Genomic DNA, 23,750 nt, shown 5'->3' with positions numbered 1-23,750 from the left:
TGATTCTTAGATGGCTTTTAACTGGCCTGAAAAGCATTAGTACATTATGTATTACTATTAATTAACCCTTTTATTCCACCTTATAAACCCTTTAAAGATGGTGTCAGTTGTATTAAAGATGTGATGTAATTTAACAGTCTTTGTTATTTTCCTGTCAGTGGCTTAGGTTAAACTTCTGTCCTGGGCAGTTTTCACTGAGGAAAGATGGGGTACCCCATCTACTGGCAAATTAATGTAAATGCAATTTGTGAGACAGTCTCACTTTCCTCACAAATTATTTTATTTCACCTACTCTTCTTTAAAGGGCATGAATTATATTTATAGTAGAGACTGTACAGTTTAGCTCTATGGATATGTCACCAACAAGCAGTTTTTATTGCTGATTCCACTTTCTGATAATAGCCTATTTATGAAGTGTTTCTAAACTGTAAGTAATAGCTTTATTAAAGGTAGATAAATTATGGGTTAATGCTTTATAGGTATGTTATAAGACATTAATACTGTTGGGTTGTCTGCATGTAAAAAAAAAAAAAAAAAAAAGAAAAGAAAAGAAAAGCTCCTCCACTAATCATTTATGGATACCCTTTCAATGGACCGTTTAAACACTTACCCTCTGGGAAAGGGCTGCAGGACATCTGGACCAAACTCCATTTATGAACTGCTTAATAACATTTACAGCTGCAGGCTTGATGGGCTGATGATGGTACCATTTTATTTTATTTTAAACGTGACCCTTTAAACAGTCGTCTATGCAGTGGTGAGTTGAGTTTTATGAGATAAGCCAAGTCGTTTACACTTAACATTGTATGTGCAAACATGAGTGTTTATGGGCTTTGGACAATCATGGGTATTTCGTATTTTATCAGTATTACTAAATGGTCAAATCGTCAAACAAGTAAACCCATTTGCCTCCAATATAAAGTCAAGCAAAAGTGACGAATAGGTTGGAAAGAAAGAGAGTAATGAAGAAGGAAGGGAGCTCTGGAATGATCATTCAATTTCTTCTTCTTTTTTCCAGCTCGAAGAGCAGCCTCACCCCTCTGGGGGCTTAAAGTAATAATCCTGAGGAGCCTGCCCTCCAGCCAGTTTCTGAGTGAGTGAGACAGGGGTGGAATTTGAAGGATAAGAAAGATAGATTGAGGCTCATTCCCAGTTTATCTTACTTGAACTTAAGATTGATAAAATAAATAATATAATAATGAGGGATGGGACCTTTTTAAAATTCATGCCAAAGTCAAGATGCATTGCTGCTATTCTTATTTCGTATTATTAGTCACTTTTAAGTGTGTCTATAAGGTGGTAAGACAATGAACTACCTCTAACTACCTGATCTCCACTGATACCACAGACCTCATTGGAGAAGGGGAAGAACTTTGTAGGCAGGTTGAGACATAGACATGTTTGCACATGTCAAAAAGAAACCAGGCAAATCTAACTCATGTTAGTCAGTCTGTTGTCGACTGTATATTTCACTCTCAGGCAATTCTGCAAGTTGAAAAAGGCGGTTGAAAAATTAGCCAACGTAATAGCCTACTACATTATTATTATATTACAATATTATTATTTTTGATCTGTTTTGTTTGTTCCAAATATATGGATTGTTTATTTTATACAGATATATCTACATTTACATACAATTTGCAAATGAGCAATTTACACTTGATGGATGCAGTGGGAGACCATGGAGTAAGCACAAAGTCCTACATCTATTCAATAAGTGCAAGGAGATCAGGCAAAGAAGAGCACTGAAAGTTCATAGTAAGTGTTAGTTAGGCATGTTTGGGCGTTAGAGATGTGAGCAGAGGAGATCCTGTCAGAGTACTAGCATTGTTCAACCATCAGTGAACCGCAAACAAGACCGGTCTGGACTGTGATTGTATTGTGTGCACGGATGGTAATGCCAGAAGAAATTCCTCGGAGGAACACAGACAATGGAAAGGAGCATAAGCCTGTACGACTAAGCCAAAAATAGGGTTGTGCACCCTAGAAGTAACTCTGAAAGCATTGACTGCTAGAGGGACAAAAAGCCGATAACTGACCCCAAGCCAGTAATGTCTATTGCAAAGTAGTATAATGCCACAGGTGTTACTACACCTCAACAGAAATTATTACTGTTTTAGGTATTTCTATCTGGGAGTATAGGCGTAACTGAAGTTTACAAGTCTGGCTGCTTGGGAATTGTGTCAAGATGGGATCCCAGTACCAATATGTGGAGCACTCCTGTAGCGATGGGATGTGGTAAGGATGTTTGTCCTTGCCATGACACATTAACAGAGTGCCCAGTGACATAGGAGTCAAACAAGAAATTGCTAATCCCGAATGCCCATGTCGGTAAGTACAGATAGCATCAAAGTCTGCTTACAGGTCCAACAAGAAAAGAAGCGGGGGCTCAGCTGCACCTCTAGCTGTCCTTGGGGGATGTCTCACAGGCAACATTTGTTTCAGTGGAGGGGCCAGTCTTAAAATCTGACTGATTTGGATTGAGGAGGCCAGGTTTCTCCTGACACAGGCTACAGGCATGAGGTCAGAGCAGAGCAGAGAGACTCTGTGGCATCATTGGCCTTTGATAAACAAAATGTGCTATTGGATGTTAGGTCATCTCCAGCTAAAGGTGAACTGAGTACTCAAACAATAATGTATTCTGAAATTCTCTGTCACACACTTTTTCATCAATCAGTGCTGTCACCTAATGGCTTCCTAGGCCTGAAATATATCCATGATTAAAGTACTACTGCCCTCCAGTGGCCTTTTGTGAGGACAACATCAGTCCAATAGGATGTCAAGGGATTGATATTTGTAGCCTGATATGGTCAGTCTTGTTCTTCTCTCTGTTTCCAACCACACTAAGTTTTGTCTTGTCCCAGCATGTCATTTTTATACTCAATCACATTTCAACAAATAAATTCAGAACCTTAAAGAAGCTAAGAAGATGCAGATAGAGAGTGGCAGGACCTAAATGGACTTAATGGAGTGACAATATAGAGAGTTCACTGACAAGTGTTAATCTGACTCAATGCCAGATGTTAGCCTTTAATCTGTTCCATTAAACAGGAGTCTATTGTTAGAAGTTCAGGGTAATCTTGAGAATAAGAGTGTGTGTCTTGTGACATTTCATCAAGAGGCCATTACAGTCCCCTTGTACAACAGAATCACTGTTGCATGTCGGTTGCATAAGCAGAGCCTTTTTCTCTAATCACTCTCACCTTGCTTGACCAGCAGCAAATCAAAAGACCCTCCATGTGTATTTCTATTGATATATTAAATGAAATACAGGTATAGCCTACATCCTCTGTGAAGAGAAATCCCAACTAACCCCACCAGTCTTTTACCAACAAAGCAAAACATAACAGCAGTATAAAGTATATTAATTATCAATTGCCAAAGATTTAAGAGATTTTACCTTGGCCTTAAGGAATTGTGATAAAAAAAATTCCTTGTTGCAGCCTTACATATTCATGCTAGAATGACCTACATACCTAGAATAAGCTACCTTGACACAGTTGCACTGAATAAATACACACACAAAAAGAATCATTGAATTAATCAATTAAATTCAACGCAACTGAATTTGAGCATAGGCACAATACAAACTGAAATAATACATCTTAAAACAAAGCAGAACAAGCAAATGGAATTAAAACTTTGACACACTGCCCCTCTACAAGACTTGGGCAGATAAAATTATTAGCTTATATTGCACAATAATTTTTCAGTCAAAAACAATACAACCAGTATTGTTTTAGGAGCTTTTTTTTTTTTTTAAGCAGTTGGTTACTTTGTACGGTTGTGCAGGTGATCAACCTTTGACACTGACAAGCATTACATATTCTATAATACAGTATAGCCTATTATTGATACGACTTTGAAAAGTATGTGTTTCTGTTTAGGGAATGGCTTCTTTTACTGATAATTATTTAATCAATACAAAAGTGTATTAGGGTGGGATGAATACCTATTAGTTTTGTTGCATTGTTCATACCGGCACCTGACCATTTGTTTTGAGACAGACTTAAAAAGTTTCAGGATCATCATCCATAAATAACATAAAATCTAAAAAGTATTAGTATCAGTGTCCGCCTAGTGTGTTTTCAAAGATAACAATAACATCGATATCACCAGCTTTCCCCCAGCCCCTCTCCTCTTCCCACCAGGAATCTGATGTCATGGGAGGAGTTTGCGTTGGGACCCACAAAACTTTTGCTTGTGCTCGTCTCGACGCCACGCCTCTGTGCAGCGTTTTCCTCCGCGCGTTGATTTCATACCAAACTCATACTTGGCATTCCGCCTTTTTTTCTGTGTCAAACACGGTTATTATAACTTTATTTTTCACCGAGGAAATACTCACGGTTCGGGAAAGAAAACGCGGCGGCGGAAAGAAAAGGCATAAGGAGAAGGAGTGTGTGCCCGGGAGAGCAGGGGCAGGAAAGCCGTTGTAAGGTGAGTGCGCTCCGGGATAGTTTCTTTGTTGTGTGTGCAGCAGCAGCAACTTTCACGCCGCAGCAGTAGCAGCTGCTGCTTCGCTTCGTGTTGTAGCCTACGCTCGAAGTTTTGGGATTTTTGACATATTTTGCATTTTCCCGCTGCCACTATGCTGATTCAGTGCCTCGTGTGTTTAGCGAGGAGTTCCTTTTTTTATTTACTCACCCGCTCGTGCTGCGATTGAAGTGACTTTCTAGGCGTCTCTCGCTGAGTTACTTTGTGGAGTTTTTTTCTTTTGAGGTATTATTAGCCCGCAAGCTAACCAACTAGCATTTCAGCTCGAGTGGGGTTAGCGCTGACCTGTCTGTAACATTGTAACATATATCCACCGAAGGACAGAAAGTAGCATTTCTCCTGACGCTTTGAAGTCTTTGTAGAGTTTTTTTTTTTTAACTAGCTTACCGGGCCCGGCTAGATGGAAGTTGTTATTTTTTTGTTTCCACTTGGGAGCCAAAGGCAGATTTGCCAACTCACACACAGTTAGCCACACAGTTACCATTGAGTGTGATTTCATTTCACCCCCCACCCCCCTCCTTTTTTCTTTTTCTTTTTCTTTTTTTTACGTGCTAGCAGATTCGTGGGATTCATTTCTCGATACTATTTGAAAGTTTCTTCAACACGTGAGACTGGTTTTACGGGTTCAACAGAAGTCAGTGAAGAAATGCATAAATAACACCCTTGTTCCTCCACAACACAATTAGTCTGACTGAATTATCAAAGTGGTGTGAGCTGTGACCTTTTAAGTTCACGTCAAGTTAATGCAAAGTGCCTTGAACAGCCCGATAACTTTGCTGTTGAATAGTCCACACTGATACTTGGAGTATTCAAATGCAGGGTGAAATCTGAAAGTGCTATGATGAAATCAGGCTTCACAGTGTCACTGCTTTTTTTTTTTTCTTGGAGTAGAAGACAGCCCGTAATGTGCATGTGTCTTGTTGTCAGTGTTTGCTGAGCTCATAGCTTTATTTAGCTCAAAGCTCCAGCCACCAGCCCCTCAGAGCACTAAACACCTGACCTTTTGGCCACTGGGGGCTGTGTTGAAAATGGCAGACCTGCATATGACTTGACTGAACTATGTCCTAATTTAACATTTACCATAAGCCTCCTCGGTGACAAAGCTGTGGCTATGATGCCTCGGTTGAACTCACAGTTTCCCTGAATCCTGGCCAAATTGCTCTGAAGTAATCTTACACTCTGTCTGGATGCATTTCCCAACCACTTTAAAGCATCACCCACACATCAATGTAATCCAGTCCTATCAATAGACAATATGCTCATGCTTTGGTCAAAGTTTGTGAAAGAATCAACTCATTTCAACTTAATTAATTAATGTTTATTCAGGTAATAGGAGTTGTACTGGGCTGCATTAAGTTACACTGCAATAGAAAAGTGTGTGTGTGTGTGTGTGTGTATGTTTGTGATGCAGCTACACAACATTTAAAAGGGATGTGGTCAATTTCATCACTACCACAAACCTCAACAATGTGCCTTGTCAATCAAAACTGAACATTACTGTATTTCTTGGGCTTTCTGACTCAGCTGTTGCATTGTACTGAGTTACATTTTACATTATGTACGATAAGTGACCTCTGAGTACACAAAAGTTTGCTATTTAGCCTACTGTTAACAAATATATCAGTTGCATCAGTGTTTGGATTAACTAAAGTGATTTAATCAAAGTTAACTTCAGGTTTGTTGACACTGGCTTTACTTCGTCATTGTTTGTGGACCCACAGACATGTAAAAAACAAGAATAATTGCTAAATGAACCTGTCTTCAACTTATTACACAATTTTTTCATCTTTTGCTGGCTCTTTGTGGTTAAGTATTTCCATCTCAGAATATTATAAGGCGATAAGGGTCCTGACTCCTGACGATGTGTAAGTGTCAGCTACAAGGTCAACAGATATTAGATAATAAATAACACTTCAAAATGAAGTAAATCATCCCATTTTTTCTGAGTGAAATATAGTGGTCATGAAATAACACTGGTGAACTGTGATTTGCTGATCTTTCGAAAGTCAGGCCAAAGCATATAAAATCATAAAAGCAAGAGAAACGTTGACAGCTTAGTCACCATAAACTCAATAGCTCATTGGAAAATAATATAAAGTGTCAGTAAAAGAAATTATACACCTAACATCAAAACATGGGGTGAAGATCAGAAAGCACAAAGAACACTGACATCAGTTAGTATCAGTTTTTCCTCCTGTCCTCTGATGGCCTCCCTCTGCTGCTGGTGGAGTTAACATCCAGCAAGTACCACTGGTACAAAGAGGAGGCGCTGGTTTGTCTCAGCCAGTTGTTAGGTTCACAGCAATTTGTCAGTTTTTTGAGCATTGTGGAAAACTAAGATAATCAGTCAGACCACACAACTTTAAAAAAAAAAAAAAAAAAAAAAGATTTTTTTCAAACAGTTTTGCCTAAACTGTGACGGCACATTGTGGTTGTGTAAAAGGGTTAAAACTTAGCTTTTCTATGTGCTTGTTGAACAGGTGGTTTGCTAAAGTTCTTATTACACTTTTGACAGTAATGCCAAGTATAGTAATAATTGTCAGCACAAGTTATTTTTACTTCCCGTAGTGTCCATCGCACCCTCTCTGTCCTGTTGCTACTCTGTATGGAGCATACAGCCAAGCAACATGAACGCAAACAATACAATATACCTACAATAGATGTGTGGTGATTAATGTTTATAATATATTGCTGGCTGCTGCAAAAAAAAATCAATGTATGGGAAATGATGCATTGATTGCTTATGCGACTGATCGCGGCGGCCCCAGAGACAACATCTTCTGAGTTGCTGCCATCCCACACAGTACTTTGAAGGCTGACACATTTCCTCCCCTTGAATATCAAAATGTTCTTTTGAGCTTTGCTCTTTCCTAACCATCTCACCAGTGCTCGTCAAATCTCTATGGCAACAGCACAGTCCCGTCAGCAGTGATTGAAACTGGGAAGGCCCTGTGCAGAGAGTGTCCAATAAGCCCACCACAGCAGGGGAAGCTCAGTGACCACACTGATCCTCTGTGGTTCTCCTGTGGCCGGGACCATGTTAGCCACACTCTGGAAAACATTACACACCAAGCAGCACTCATGTTGCATATGTGTGCCTGTCTTTGAGGAGAGTTGGAGCATCTTCAACAATAGCAAAAGAATGTGTAATTTCCTCATGTGGCCTAGGCAGGCAAGGTTGCGGGCTTCTGGGAAGTTCATATGGCTCGAGTGTTGCCTTTGGAGCTTGTTTCTGTAAAACGCTTTGCCGAGTAGAACGATTAACCAGTCTCACCGTCCCTAACTATAGTCAATTTGTCATCTATCATCTTCCATCTACTGGTGTAACCTTAATAGCTAGACCAACTGGAAGTGTCTTCATTGACCTTGGCCAGTGTCTCATACATTTACAACCTCTTAATGTTTTTCCATTTTGTTTGTCAGGTCTTTAACCCTGGATGCCACAGCTATTAATATACTCTACCCATGGAACCTGTAAACAACTTCAGATGAATCTGATCTCACTCTGGGTTAAGTGTGGAGACATTTGAAGTCCAAGAAATCTGTCACCATTCTCAACAGCCGCAAAGTTAATCCTGGTCCCGTCAGTCCATCAGAGTGTGTGTGATGTAGATTAGTAAAAACAAACTTCAGGGCCACCCTGGAGTTTAATTACTTGCCTTGCATTGGCGCTCATGCATATAAAACACATGCTTGTTTTAATTTGTAAGCATAGGATGCCATAATATTCTTCTGTTGTGATTAATTGGTCTCCATTGCTAATACTGATAAAAGGAAAGTTCTTTCCTAAAGGTATGATAACAGTAAAACATAGCATAAAGTTACTTTAATACGCAGGGTTACAAACTAGAGCTGCAAGAATCTATAACTTTCATCATTGACATTTAGATTAACTTTTTGAACAGTGAAGATTTTGAAATGGCCATGACCACGGTGCATATGGTACAGCAGGACAGCCTAAACCCAGTGGGTGTGGCCATCAACAAGGCCAGTTCTTGATTTTTACTTCTTTGGGAAACCCCTTGTCCCTGTTTCCAGCTTCTAATACTTTGCCATGTTTTTTTTTATCCAGTCTTAATTCAAACCATATTTTGTAACTTCAGTCCATGTGCAGTTCATGTCTGTCAGAGCTTATCGATACTATGGCAGTTTTTAATACAGAGTTTCAGTACCCATCGCTGCACACAACACAAATTATTGGAGCATGTTGTTGCTGCCTGAGACTGATAAAACTGTTTACAAAGAACACTGCCGCATTATCAGAGCCTCTCTGTGTTTTAGAGGATTAGTCGTAACAAAACATTACTTGAAACTAAACAATTCGTCATCAATCTGGTCAGACTTGATTGGCGGGCTGGAGTGTGCTCAACGGCTGCCAGTTCAATAGTAGGCTATGTAAGGCTTTAATATTAAGGACTGGCCTACATACTATTTTTATTTTTGTATTTATGGAATGGCATAGTGTCACTACTCTGTATTGACCGATATGCAAGTTGAGGTATTATGATAGTGTGAGGGGAAAAAAACTGGCACTGGAACATCTCCCGTCCTGATGCAGTCATACAGGATTATTCTCTGTCTCTGTTCCTCCAAAGAATGTCGTCTGGCGATGCCATCGCTGCACACAAGGCAGTCATGGTGGAACAAGTTACCAGACTCAATCAGAGCAGGGACGTCTCTCTCCAACTCTCAAGAATCCCTTGAGTCATCTCTTCCTTGATCGCCTTCTTTATTAATTTCACTTATGCACTGTTGCCCATAAAGTTGGAATAATTTTGTTTTCAGACACATTCCTAGTTTTATTCCTATTTATACACATCAGTATTCACCTTTACCATGTGCAATGGTTACATACTGAGTCCCAGTTACCAGTTTTGAAGCGACATACACTTTATATATCAAGACTAAATCATATTGTCACAATCATTTCATGAGAAGAGGTAAAATAAATATTTAATTCCAACTTTATGGGCAACAGTGTGTGGCCAACTAGCACTTTCTGTGTGCTTTTAAAGGCATTTATTTACCTGAGTGATCTCCTTCCACTTTGTCTTATTTCATCCAAACCAATCAATACTGTCAATATTTGTTCAGTGCACCAGCACCTGACAGGCCACCAAAACAAAACATGTCGGCTTGTGGAATTTCTACAAAGTGTATAAGACTGATATAATGCACAGCATTTGCAATCCTTGCCAAAATGTTGTTGTGGGTGTAGGGGTGTGTATTGTTGAATTCCAGCTGTTGATGAGATTAAGAAAAAGTAAATGTTTCAAACCACATAAATCACTTTGGTTTATCATTACCACCAGTGCGCAGACTATACGCTTTAGGGTTTGTATATTCTGCTTAAATAGATCCCTTAAGCTGGAATGTATTTTTAAAACACCCAGGTGACAGCTGCATTAATTTCTTTAACCCTGCTGATTGCAATTGCTTTTTTGTCTAAATTCATCAGCTATCAAAACAAATACTGCTCTGCTTTCTCATCATGGCGGATATTTTGGTCTAATGCATTTTTAATGTGGAACAAAGCCTTGAAACTGGAGTTCAGAACAAGAATTGTCAGTAGGATTTTTTCTGTTGTTGTTGATGCGCCAAATTTCTCACTTATTTTTCCTATTATTGGGCTTGAAGGCCTTTAATTGATAGGACAGCTGTAGAGAGACAGGAAATGGGGAGACGGAGAGGAGGAACGACATGCAGCAAAGGGCCACCGGTGGAATTGAAATAGAGCTGCTGTGGCGAGGACTATAGCCTCTGCACATGGGGCGCGTGCTCTCCCCAGTGGTCTAAACAACGGCCCGGGCCCGCACTAATTTTTTATTTGTATATCATTTGTTACTTTCCATCAGTAACCGCCAACCCCCCGCAAAAATTATAAAACTGTGACATGTCAGCAGAAACATGTCATTGTCCTAAGTCTATATAATATGCTTTGCAGCACTACAGAGTTATTTGAAATATATCGTCCTGTGTGTTCAAGGTGTGTTGTGGCCGGAGCCGTCATCATTGCGTCGGAGTGGAGTTGCCGTGGCAGCCCTGACGGGGCGCAGGAGGAGGAAGGCAATGGAGAGGGACTGGCCGATGGCGCAGACCGTGGATTGGACGGTGACCCTGAGGGAGTGTGGAGTACAGACATTGAGCAGAGCTTTCAGGAAGCTCTGGCCATCTACCCTCCCTGCGGCAGGAGGAAGATCATACTTTCTGACGAGGGGAAGATGTATGGTGAGGAACGTTGTATTTGTTGTCATTCAGCAGTCTTATTATCTCCTTTTGCATCCAGTCTCTTTCCCCAATATCTAATCTAATCCAAAGGCCAAAGTTGAAGTCTACATGTCTGTAGTGATTGCATGCTGAGATTGAACATAAGGGGAAAAGACAACAAAGTTGTTTGTGAGGAGCTTTGACCAAACACTGTCTCTCACAGAACAAACAAATATATTTTGCAATAATCACTCACAGTTGCAGAATATTAGGACAATATTTCACTGTATACTGTATACAGCATATTTCATATTACATGTAATTCAGATTCCACTGTACATATTTGTGGTTGTATGGATACACCACAACTGCAGAAGCAGAAAATAGATTCATAAAGAAATCCAAATGATGTAAAGCCATGTAACATTAGGTTAAGTTGTGTGTACAGTGATACTGTTTAGTAAACATAATTTATAAGCATGAGGGCCCAATAGTCAATATCCCATCTGTGCACACTCGCTGACTCTTCAATTTCCCAGAATAATAGAGTATTAAACTGAAACTTTATTCCTGATGTTGTTTGGCTCCCTAAGGAGCCACAACAAAGCCCTGTAGTGATCTGCTCTGTGCACTTTGGAAGCCAGTGGTTTATTGATTCATCCTGTAAAGGTCTCTTGGTTTGTACCCCGGTGATCTGTTTGCAGCAATTTTGTGAGAGGTCATCGGGCAGCCAGCCGTGACGGAGCGATTAGACAGTGGGGTTAGTGGAGAGAACAGAAGACCTGACATTTCAGGCCAGGTTAAGTTAAACATATGCAGGCGTTGCTCAGTTGCATAGTATCTGCCAACTGACTGGTTCATATTTGTCTAACCACTACTATAGTGCTTGCACTCATGAAATGTGACCTTTGTTGTTTTTAGTTGGATCTTTCAGGATGCTGACTTTGAGCAGCGCTTTGATGTATTATGACCATTTCTTCCTACTTTATTGAAAGGCTTGGCTGGTGCTCAACATTCCTCGCATTTTTCTTATTTTTTTGGCTGAGAGTTGGCATTCCCGCCTGCAGCAGTCTGTGTCGTGCATTTGTGTATGTGTGAGGGTCTGTTGAGAGGCGAACGGGATATGTGATCCCGCGCGACAGAAAGGGAAAGTTTGTTTCAGCATTGCAGGATTTTCTCCTTTTGTGGAAATGTGGGCTCACTCACTGTGTTGACCACCCCCACTTCCCTCTCAATAAACAAGAATAGTCCCACTGGTACACACAGTCACACATTGGAAAGCGAAACTGACACTTAGAACATAATACCCGTGCTCCTGTTAACCCACCAGTTTCTCATTTTCAAACCAGTATGTAAGGCGACGCCCCCACACTTTTCAGTCACTGCCTCCGCACACAATCTAGTGGGAAACTTTAAGAAACCCCCTTTTTATTGTTTGAGTTCTTACATTTGTTGTGATGTGTAGAAACGGTTAGTTTGACTTTAGAAATGCATGGAATGGTTTGGTGCACTCTAATCACCTTAATCCAGTAATCACATCATATATTATAAATCTACTAAAATGTTTAACAAGCAGAGTACAGATATTCATAGCAACATTTGAATTACTTTATACTCCACATGTACATTTCGAACTTGTATGCACCCTCCAGTAGCATATCTGCTTCTATTCAGGTAGCAGATGTTACAGAAACGGTACTGGCAGTTTGCCAGAGGCCTGTGTACAGACGAATGAATAGAAGTCTTTTTCAAACATGAAGCCGACTCAGAAAAGTTGGCCATGCATTTATGCAGTACTGTTCATGTCTGCAAGTGTTCCATCATGTAGATAGATGTGGATACCGCAGTCAAGCGACTGAAGTACTGTATTTAGTACTGATATCATTTAGCTGGAACAATCAACCTCAGTTTCGCTTCATGCACTAAGAAAAGAAAACATTTCAACAATTAGGATTATGCAATCCCAGACTATACTTGAATATATTAATATAATTCTTTAAAATGTTAATATATTTAAAGCTTTTTCATCAGACACAAATTGGACTGTGTATGCAGACTGCTGGACTTGACATGATATTTTATTATTTTGAACAGTTTTAGTTTGAATAGTTAAAAAAATAAATAAACAATGGACAACTTGGAATAAATGTTTGCTTATTTAAAACCAACGTTCATTGTCAATTGGAATAACATATTCAACTTAGAAATCCCCCCCCCCCCCCCCCACTTAGACCAGGCCTGTCGGCTTTGAACTTTGTCTCCTTGCTGTCTTCACTCTCAGTCATATGTTACTAGCATGATGTCATCCTGGATTATGGTTTCAAGTATGTGTTTCCAAATTAGGATGATCAGCAGACAGATCACTTGCCTTTGCACTCATAGGTTGACACACATTAAACAGGGGCTACTTGTTTATGATATTCTCATGTAGTAGTAGTAGTAATTTAATGAATTTGTCTTAACTCCCATAACTAATGGGTTAGAGAGTGCAGTGAAGGTTTGTTTCAACACCATTTCTGTCTCAGCTGTGTGCAGTGGTGTTGTATGTGGTTTCAATAAATTATAACGGGATTCAAGAATTTCTGTCCCCCATACACATGTGGTGGGAGATGCATGAGCATCACCGACGTATTCTTAGAAAAGATTTAGCTTTAGAATAGTCATATATTGTTTGTTTTGTTAGATTTTCTTCATGTGTTCACCTCTGCAAATCACACCACATCTAGGCTTTAATCACTTGCCTGTGAGAACTTCACTAAATGACGAAGAACCAATTTAAGACTAAAAAATAAGTCTACCTAATGTGAAAAATAACACATTTAACAACCAACTTATATAGCAATAAATAGCAACAGCAATAGAGCTATCTTTAATAGTATTTTTAAGTAAATTAAGTTTAAATTTGCTGAATGGCTATTGTTCTTATGTTTAAAATTGTTATAAAACTTCCCTTTGGTCTGCAACTTTATTCCTAGCTTTTTGATAAATACAGGCTTAGGTGGAAAAAAACTCCAGAGTTAGTAAATGAAATTTTGGAGGGGTTGTAGTTGAATTTTCCCATTTACCGGCAATATTAATGCAAATTGGGACAAAAACAGGCTCATTCATCTTGAAAAATGCATGTTTGGCACTGGTGCCCTGCTATCCCTGCTGAGAGGATCACACTCTGTATACCCTAAATGAAATATGTCACTACTAAAATGTTAGGAGTTATATCTTATTTTTTGTCTTGCTGATTTTATTTTGGACCCGGTTAAAGAAGTCCCCACATACACCCCTTTTTTAAAGAGATATTCATCTCTACTTTCAACAATGAAGCAAATGGGCAAAGGCTTAGTCTGAAAAGTGAAATAGATAACACTGAACAAAAGGAAGTTCATCTTGGATAATGCCGTATTTCCTAACTTCCCATTTTACCGATATCCTCTCACGTTGAGGTGTAAATTAGGCGCTGTGTAGCAAATCTGTTGAGTTCTTGTGAAAAACCCTTTAGCCTTTTGTGGTGTGGTGCTAGGCTGCAGGAAAGTGCATGTGTCCTGTTTTGGGAATTGGAGCAGACTGCTGTGTCTGAGTCAGCCCCTTTTGTTGATTTTTGGGGAAATCTGTGTTCTGGTAACTTCACAGCGCTGATGTGACTCAGCCTGATGTGACCTAAGTCCCGACAGCATCGCACCACTTCCCAGAAAGCAGGATGGTGATGGTGATGGTGATGGTGATGATGTTAGAGCACATGTATATGTGAATAATTGATTGCGGTAATGGAATCAGTATGTAAGGTTTACTTAATCACCTTTATCTTGAACTTCTCTTTAGGTTTTTGCAGCGGAGTGAATCAAAGGTTACTCACCAGTTGCTATTGTCGACAAATGGGTCATCAGGTGTGGGTTGGGGATGGGGGAGGCAGAGAGAGAAGGGCTGACCACGCAGTCTGTGCTGACCGCAATTTGGAAATCTGTTAACTATATGATGACCGCTCCTCTCTTTTTACCCTGAATTCCCATCACTTGTCCATCTGCTTAGGAGCACAGCCAGCAAGCAAGGCAAAATCCAAGTCCAAATTAACACAGGCTGTCCGTAATGGGAATATCATACAGCCACATAATTGAAAGAACGTTTGTGTCTGTGTGTGTTAGAGACACCTCAGGCTAAGCACAGACACATTAAACTTTCATATTATCCTGGCTTCCTTTCACATGTATTTTGAGGATGGAAAATGTAATTGATTTTCTCTTTCTCTACACCAAAACTTGATCACTGAATCCAGTACAACTTAAAAGTAGATGTGAAAAAGTTTAAATCCTCAATGTCACTGTGACGGCTTAGCTGGAAAACATGGGGGGACTCAAGGTCTTGCCAGGTTTGTTATGATTGTACTTAAGAGGATTAACATTGTAAGATAGAAACCAAAATAGAGACCGTCTGGTCTGTACTGCTGGACAGTGTAGTGTTTCAGTAGACCGGTAGATCACGTTCTGATTATTATTAAAGTACTACAGCACTTGTCATCACTCCCTTCTGGGTTCAGTGAATAAACGAGCTTGATTGCAGCAGTTGAATGTAAGAGAGTGGTGTAATTAAAAGCATGTGGATCTATTATTCTATCTATATTGACTGTACCACAGAAAAAATAAAAGCAGGACCAACTCTGGATGCATTCCAGTGAACAGCGTCCCATATCGGTATCAAACTTGACCTAAATGGTGGCTATCATCATGGTTTTTAACAGCCGTTTTCCTGTTGCCACAGTAGTTACAGCTAACTATCTTAGATCATTTCGATAGAAAATTGCACAACTCCGTTTTTGAAAACTGACTCTGTCCAGTTTTAGTTCATCATAAAAAAATTATAGGGTCTCACACACTGCAAGTCTTGTTTTGCCAACAAAAGGGGGCCAGCAAAAGGGGACTGTTTACTACCAAGTAGGTGTACTGTAATAATGTGGATACTGAGTGAGGACAGGCTGTAACAGAGGGGTGACCGAGTTGTCGGTCACATTTGAGCAGCAGGCATATTCTGTTTCAGTGATCTTTAGGAAAATGTTGACCCTCTGTCTCTGTCTCATCCAATGTACAGTCTGCCTGCTGACACCCATAAATTATCACATAAAAGCTAGTATTCAAATAAAGGCCCCAGGCAAAACCTACATGAACAAATAAAGGATGGTTCTTCTCACTATAACAACTCACATGACAAATTCAGTTTAATGTACCACAGCACTAATTTAACAACAGTCATTTCATGCTCACCACTGCACTGCTCTGAGTATCTCTTCTTTTCAAGTGTAACACATATCAAAGGGAATACCACTTAACCTCTAATGTGTGTGAATCTGTGGAAAGATTTGACATGTCTCTTGCTGTACCAATGGAATTAGTGATGTGGACATGGACATTATTCTGAATTTATCAAGACAACAGCAAAATCTGGGGAAAGTTATGGTTTTATGTTAAAGTGGGGGCGGAGGAAATGGGAAATAAAAACCTATCCCAAATAAAGGCCTGGCACTTTGAGCCACTGACACACATAAGGGTCAGTAATAGGAAATGTATGGTATACTGGGTGAATAAATATACTTTTTTTACTCCATGGCATCTTACCAAAACACATTTGTGTATATTTTGTTGGCAGACAACATTTGTGTGTTTTTAATATAACTGGTCTCACATTTAACTGTTTCAATTCCAGGTCGAAATGAGCTGATAGCTCGCTACATCAAGCTACGAACAGGGAAGACACGCACGCGCAAACAGGTTTGTCCAGATGTTTTTGAAGACATAAGCATTTACATGTGTTTGCTATAATGGGATATTACTGGTGTCCACTGATGTTTTCTTTATGTTGTGTTGTAAATTACTCATTCACCTTGTGAGAGACACAGTTGTACAAAAACTATCAAAGAAAGACTGTGTATCATAATATATTTTTTGCCCTATTTTATGAATAAGAGCTTGTTAATCTTTTGAGTCTATGTCTTGTATTTTTATTCAGGATAGAAACCACACATTTGTAACCAGTATAATGACAATACAACTGATTCTGTTCTGTTATTATCGTCGATGGCTGTTTAAATTGCAAAAAATCATCATATGTGTCCAGGTGTCTAGTCACATTCAGGTTCTGGCACGTAAGAGGGTACGAGAATACCAGGCGAGCATCAAGGTGGGTGCCCGCTCTTTCAACTCTCCCTTCTCTCTGTAGTCACATCGCCTCCTCTTTTCCTTTTCTTTTTTCTTTCTTTTCCTTTATCCTGTCTTTCTTCAGGTCTCTAGTCACCTGCAAGTCTTGGCCAAGAGAAAGTCTCGTGAGATTCAGTTTAAGCTGAAGGTACACATGCTCACTGCCTTTGCAATGCTAGCCGCTTCGCTCTGCATGTCCCCCCAGATCCAGCTTGACCCACTGAACCAGCAAAGATGTCTCTGTCAGAGCTTATGGCAGGTTCAGACTTCTGTGTCATGGTGTTACAGCACCTTCCTGTTAAACCGTAGTTGACCTGCACCCCCTGATAAAAGTAACAATATATCATGTGGACATCTAAAGAACTAGTTGGTCTGATTAGTCCAGTTGAACCGACTCTCCTACCTTTTCACTGCTTAGACAGCTGAGAACTCTTTTTTAGATTTTATTATATTATTTTATTTATTGCTGAATCCAGTTATCTGAACCTAATCTGAATCCTTTCAACCTCGTAAGGAATTTTGTCTGGTTTATCGTACAGTATTTCTGAGTGAACTGTGAGCTTAAAATTACTTTAACTCAAAGATGGTGAATCACATTTTATTATATCTGGTGGCAGCCATATCAGTGCTCACAGTCTGTACCAGTTAACATAACTGCTTAACAAGCTACTGTCAACATTCTTGATTTAGAACGAATAGATTCAGATTAAACTTGTGATCACACATCAGTGTTACAGAGTGATGTGTTTTTTCATAAACTGAATACAAACACCAGCTGCAGAGCTTGTATTAAAGAAGAGGAGGAAGAGAACAGCAAAAGGAGGAGGAGTTTGTGTCCATTGGCTGCAGTAATTTAATCTACCATTGTTATTGTCTGTTTTGTGAAACAACTTACTTTGTTCTTTCTTATTCGATGAGAGATTCAGTCATGCCACAATTTAACTTCTTCAGTTGAAATGGATCAGGTTCCTAGACCCCATCCCTAAATGCATGACATCCATGCTATGTTGTCGTGATGCACTATACTAACATATAAGGCAGGAGCAAGGCCTCGATGGAGAAGAAAAAAAGCTTATTACATCTTAGTTACATGATCATAATATTGTTAGGGCGCTGTTGTGCACTAGGTGTAGCGGTGTGGCAGGCTCAGGCTTTGCAAACTCCTTGTGTTATCACTTATCAGACATTTTCTTTGGTGCGTGCTTGTCAGCTTTACAGGCCTCATTCATTTGCTTTTTGGCGATATTTGAAGTTGTGTAATATAATTGGTCATTTTTGTTAAAATGCATGGCAAATTGGCAATGGACTATTTTACAGAGTTTGTGGCCTAGGGTAGAGTTGCATGAGAATCAGTAGGTGGCATGGTTGACCTAAGCATGTACATGGCTGTAGTACATGCACACGAAGAGCTGCATACACACAAACATGCAAGAAGATTTTAACGAGCCACTCATTCATGAATTTCAGTTTTCTCCCTTGACACAGTTCTGATCTCGCTCTTGAACGTTTCCCTCAGTTCTTTATGTCTTTTCTGTTTAAGCACTCTTCTTGTGGTTTTACCATACCCTGTTATAAAGGCTGTTTGTGACATCATTTTTGCACCAAAGGCATTTAATTTGCTGCTCTCTAATTAACATTTGGAGAGGATCAGTTGTTCAGATTTCCAGGTCAGTATATTATCTGGTATGAATGTCAGCAGTCGGCACAGATTAACGGGATGGAACTTCTGCTGCTAATGTAAGAGAAATGTTTTTGATTTTGAGTTTAGCATGTGGGATGATGTAGGTTTATAGTTTAGTCACTTGTAGCAGTTCTGTGCAGTGGGCAAGGTGTTTTCCACGATTGCCCAACAGTGACTCTGTGATCTGCTTTCATTTTGTGTGTGCTGAAGTTAATTAATATCGTGTTTTTTCTGCCATAGGCCATGAACTTGGTAAGTTTTGGTTACACATCTACAGTTTTCTGCTTCAGGCTTAATGCTTTGTGGTGGGCATCACATTACTTCTAGTCCACAGTGCAGTTCTTCTGCCAGACTCAAAAATCCTGCTCATTACTCTTTTGTTTTTAGTGGCTTTAGTAAAATACTGGTGATGGCTCCAGTTAGCTCTCCTAGCCTGCTAGCGCGGTGCCCCTCCTGCTTTGGCATCCCCCTGTATCTGCTTTGCACTCTGTCCTGTCTTCCCTCATTACTGCATCATGTTGAAGTAAGTTGGCTGGCTCGCTGTCTAAACTGGCCTTGAAGTTTTCGCTGACTATGTAATAACCAATTTTTTCTGGCGAGGTTTTTCAGGACGGAGCTTTTTCATTGTGTGTTACTTTGTTTTTCTCATTCAGGACCAGGTATCCAAAGACAAGGCACTGCAGACGGTAGCCAACCTCTCATCAGCTCAGATTGTGTCTGCGAGTGTAATGAAACCCCAGACTCCCTTCCCTCCACCAGTCAGAGTGAGACACAAACACACAGACAGACACACATCTGTTTTTTTTACCTTCTGGGTAAAACTCTGAGTAATACTATCTACCCCGTTCCCTTCTTTCCTTTGTCTAGTTTTGGCCCGGCCCTGTGCCAGGACAGCCTGGACATTCTCAGGAGTAAGTATCACTGGCAGATGACTCAGTTTTGTTTGTGAAATCGGAGAAAGTTTTCTTATTAAGTTGTAACAGTTGCTCATTTTTTAGTGTTTATCTTTCTGTTTACAGCATTAAACCCTTTGCACAGCCACCATACACTACACTACCAGCCCCTGTTCCTGCTCCTATCAGTAAGTACTGTACGAACACCGACCAACTGATTTGACCAAATTGTTGTGATGATTGTCGTGTTCATTGTGTTTTCCTGGTTTGAATGTTCGGCAGGTTATGAGCCCCTCCCACCACCTCGCCCTCCAGCTATAGCAGCTCCTGTATGGCAAGACAGAACCATTGCCTCATCAAAACTACGGCTACTGGAGTTCTCTGCTTTTATGGAGACGCAGAGAGACAGAGAAACGGTAAGGACGTTATTTTTTAATGAAAAATCATCATTGCCTCTACATTTTCCCCTACTCCTGTCTTTCTTACTGTTCCTCCTCTCTTTCAACAGTACAAACATCTTTTTGTACACATTGGCCCATCGAACCCAAGCTACAGCGATCCTGTGCTGGAGTCCATCGATGTGAGGCAGATTTATGACAAGTTCTCTGAGAAGAAGGGAGGCCTGAAGGAGCTGTATGAAAAAGGGCCGCATAATGCATTCTTCCTTGTCAAATTCTGGGTCAGTACACAAAACTACAGTTCCCACAGTGACAAGACTTTTTTTGACCAATGTTTTTGTCACAGGAATTCAGAAAATTTGACAAATCATCACAAGTAGACAGGGAATCGTGGGGTAATGGTGCAACAATTTTATCCCATTCATTTGCACCATAGATAGTTGGTAGAGTGAGTGTTTGTTTACAGTTGGAGGTCATAACCTACTACACCACATGGGGGAAGCAAAGCTCATGTGATGCTAAAGCAATGGTTTTAACAGGAAACAACTTCTTCAGTAGTAGGTGCTTTGATGATGTTACAAGCATGTTATTTGACCTACATATGCAGAATCACAGAAAATTTTAAAATCTGCTTGAGAAGCCATATTAGTAATGTTGAGTGATACGTGTATTTGGCTACATGTGTGTGTGATTTAGTGCAGTTAGTAGTCTTTTTCTTATCATTTTCTACTGTTCTCTTTCCTTTCACATTTACTTTCTGTTAACTTTTTCTCAGGCTGACCTGAGCAGTGACATCGAGGAGGGTTCTGGTGCCTTTTACGGTGTGAGCAGCCAGTACAGTGGAGCAGAAAACATCACAATCAGTGTTTCTACAAAGGTCTGCTCCTTTGGTAAACAGGTAGTGGAGAAAGTTGAGGTGAGAAAATCAGCTCAGTATTTTAAGATACATAAAGTATGTCAGTATGTTGTATCGGGCAATGTCAATATTAGTTTTAATTGAGACACAATCATGATTCCTCCCCATCCAGACAGAATATGCACATTTGGAAGGAGGAAAGTACGTGTTCCGCATCCATCGTTCGCCCATGTGTGAATACATGATCAACTTCATCCACAAACTCAAACACCTGCCAGAGAAATACATGATGAACAGTGTACTGGAGAACTTCACCATACTACAGGTGTGTATATTCTGTATGTGTGTGAAAGTTAACTATATGACCATTACAACAAATATTGTTAGATACTTACCTTGAGAAGTTGTGATGTAATATCTCCTCCCTCAGAGCATTTCATTGAAGATATCTTTATTGAGCCAACTTTGAGATTTTGTAAACATTGTTTTACAAATTTGTTAGCAGAGATAATGGTCATATATTCACCCAGTTTTCTGATTTAGTCTTTTTCAGTGTTTAGCTTAAAAAAAAAAAATATGGCTGCTGAACCATTTCATCAGATTACACTTGATACTCATTTGGTCAGAGTTATTTTTTTTTCACTCCACCATATGTCCCTCTTCTCCCGTCTCTTGCCAGGTGGTGTCCAACAGGGAAACTCAGGAGACTCTGCTGTGCATTGCCTTTGTGTTTGAAGTATCCACCAGCGAACACGGAGCACAGTACCATGTTTATCGACTAGTTAACGACTAGCAGCACGTTGCGTGCCTGCAGAGACTCTCCACAGACTTGTTCATGCATAGAGCAAAAAAAACACTATTTCCAGCTCAAACACACACAAACCCCACTCCTCTACTCTAAATGCACTCGTTTTAGCAGACCAACAGTCCCACTGCAGTCACACCCGATGTTTAATGTGTATGCATTTCCAATGCTGCAAACCAGGCCCACGTATAAGTGAGTGTGCACAATTCTCAATGCCAAGCTTGAATTATTACAATTTATGGCATGTGCTTTCTTTTTACAGAGAAATTTATTCACTGACAAATATATATAATGAAAACATAAGATAAAAGAAGAATATTAAATGAAGTGTAATAGATGATATTCTTCCATCCTATACAATGAGGTTGAATCTGTGATGTACTAAAAAATAGGCCTTTATTAATTTCTAGACAGTTTTTCATGCACACATTTTAAAATCACAGTTGTGACTGATGTGAGACAAGTTTGAATATAGGTGGAAAACAAACCATTTAATCAGTGTTAATGTAACTCTGCCACAATAACTTTTTTTTTCTTCTACAGTTTGTATTGTCTCTGTAAGGTAGGAATTGAATGAGCCTGTAATGGTGTATCTTCTGTCACTGCTTTAAGTGGAGTCGTGATCTTCAGTTTGTTCGATCAAAAACTCTGAAGGATCATATGACACCAAGAATGAGTGTGCCTCTTCTCAGAATATAATGCACTACAATGTAAAGACATACCGGTCGTATTTATATTTGAAACACAGTGTCACAAGTGTATAGAGAGCCATCATTTTAGGTGTTTTTGTTGTTTAAAGGTCTCCAGTGGTACGTGGTGGCGTTGGAAAAAGATTTGTGCTCAAATCTCAAGGAGGTGTTGAAAAGTTTGACTCACTTGCCTTTTGGAAACAACAAAATGGTTCACACACGGTTTCAGATTCAGTTCACACTTGGGTGTCAGCAGCATTTTGAGTGAGAGAATTACCTTTTACTGTTCATTAGACACAATACTGTTTTTACTCCGACTGTGTGGGCTTGCTGCAGTATTTCTACCTCCACGTGAGTTGGGATGAGAATGTGCTTTGGTTCATAAAGCCTTAACCTGAGGAGCACTGATGTATAGGATGTGTACACTACACTTGCAATGGTACTGTTTTATAAGCCAAAACTAGGTAAAAGACTTGTTTTTGTAAAGCTGAACTTTGATCTTTTTTGTATTTTACCAGGACAGCTAGAAGTGTTACACTAAACATCATAAATGATGGCTGTTTCAGTTTTTTTCTTTCTTTTTGATGTATGCAAAATGTCTGGTACAGACCACGCTAAAGATACCCATACCACACTTGAGTAGATTTTTGCCTGATAACACTAACATACTATCCAACTGACACTTGCTTTTTTTTTCTTTTGTTCTATGTAATGGTTTTGATTTCTGGTACACATGGCTACCAGCATTTTTTTTTTTTTACTTACTTGACGCTATCACGCCCTCTCCTGACGGGATCATGTTAAACCATATGGAAAGTAAGGATTTGTCTTTTGACCATATATCATGAAAGTAAGAGCCAACTGGCTCAGTTTAAGATAAGATCTTCATTTAATATTCACTGTGTGGTTGGCCAAAAGTGTTTTATTTTATTATTTCTTTCCTATCTGTGTACTCTGGTTGGCTGTGCCTCATCACTCCTTTGGTCAAGGCTGCTCAGTGAATTAAAAATGTGCCTTCATGCTGTACCAATAAAATCACAAGGTGTTTGCAGAATCATGTAGCCTTAAGAGTCTTGATAGTCACATTTAGACTATTTCATTAGACAGGAAATCATACATAATAAAATGTAAAATATATATATACAGTATGTAATTTTTCACTAGAATTTCTAATGCATCATTTTGCAATTTAATTTCTTGCACAGATACTTTTGTAGACAATATTTGACATTTGTCTTGCAATGTTATTTGTTATGAGGAAACATTTGTATTTGTATTTGTACTGCATATTTCTAGCACCAATACCATAAAAATACCCAAACCTAATCTTGATTATTAAATCTTCAGTGAGACCCCACTTCTGTGATCTCAATTTTAAAGTCAAGGTCAAGGTAATCCTTATTACCCCCAAAAGCGACTAACAACTAAACTAAAATCAATAGATATAGCACAGCATTAATATACAATTGAAATCATCTCACTGCGTCATCACTGTTCACCTCCAAGTTTGATACTATTGATATTTTAGTTCTCATTTAATCTGCCAGGTGG

General features: G+C 39.5%; 1 protein-coding gene across 6 annotated transcripts; it reads left to right on the top strand.

Moving 5' to 3' along the window:
- Positions 1-4,201: 4,201 nt before the first annotated feature.
- tead3a (TEA domain family member 3 a) lies at positions 4,202-23,498 on the top strand. 6 transcript variants are annotated; one of them, XM_083975631.1, is made up of 14 exons: positions 4,202-4,437; positions 10,481-10,722; positions 16,387-16,451; positions 16,798-16,860; positions 16,963-17,025; positions 18,799-18,810; positions 19,212-19,322; positions 19,426-19,469; positions 19,578-19,639; positions 19,734-19,867; positions 19,960-20,130; positions 20,625-20,765; positions 20,878-21,030; positions 21,385-23,498. In XM_083975631.1, the coding sequence occupies exons 2-14, from the start codon at positions 10,716-10,718 to the stop codon at positions 21,496-21,498; spliced, it is 1,140 nt and encodes a 379-aa protein (XP_083831757.1). In that variant the 5' UTR covers positions 4,202-4,437; positions 10,481-10,715; the 3' UTR covers positions 21,499-23,498. The 6 variants fall into 6 exon arrangements, with proteins under 6 accessions (XP_083831757.1, XP_083831760.1, XP_083831759.1 ...); XM_083975634.1 differs by lacking the exon at positions 16,798-16,860; XM_083975633.1 differs by lacking the exon at positions 16,963-17,025.
- The last annotated feature ends 252 nt before the right edge of the window (positions 23,499-23,750 follow it).

This window comes from Trachurus trachurus (assembly GCF_905171665.1).
Source record: "Trachurus trachurus genome assembly, chromosome: 7".
Classification (NCBI taxonomy): Eukaryota; Metazoa; Chordata; class Actinopteri; order Carangiformes; family Carangidae; genus Trachurus; species Trachurus trachurus.
Note: the sequence above shows the minus strand (reverse complement) of the source record. Positions and strands in the feature narration are given on the sequence as shown.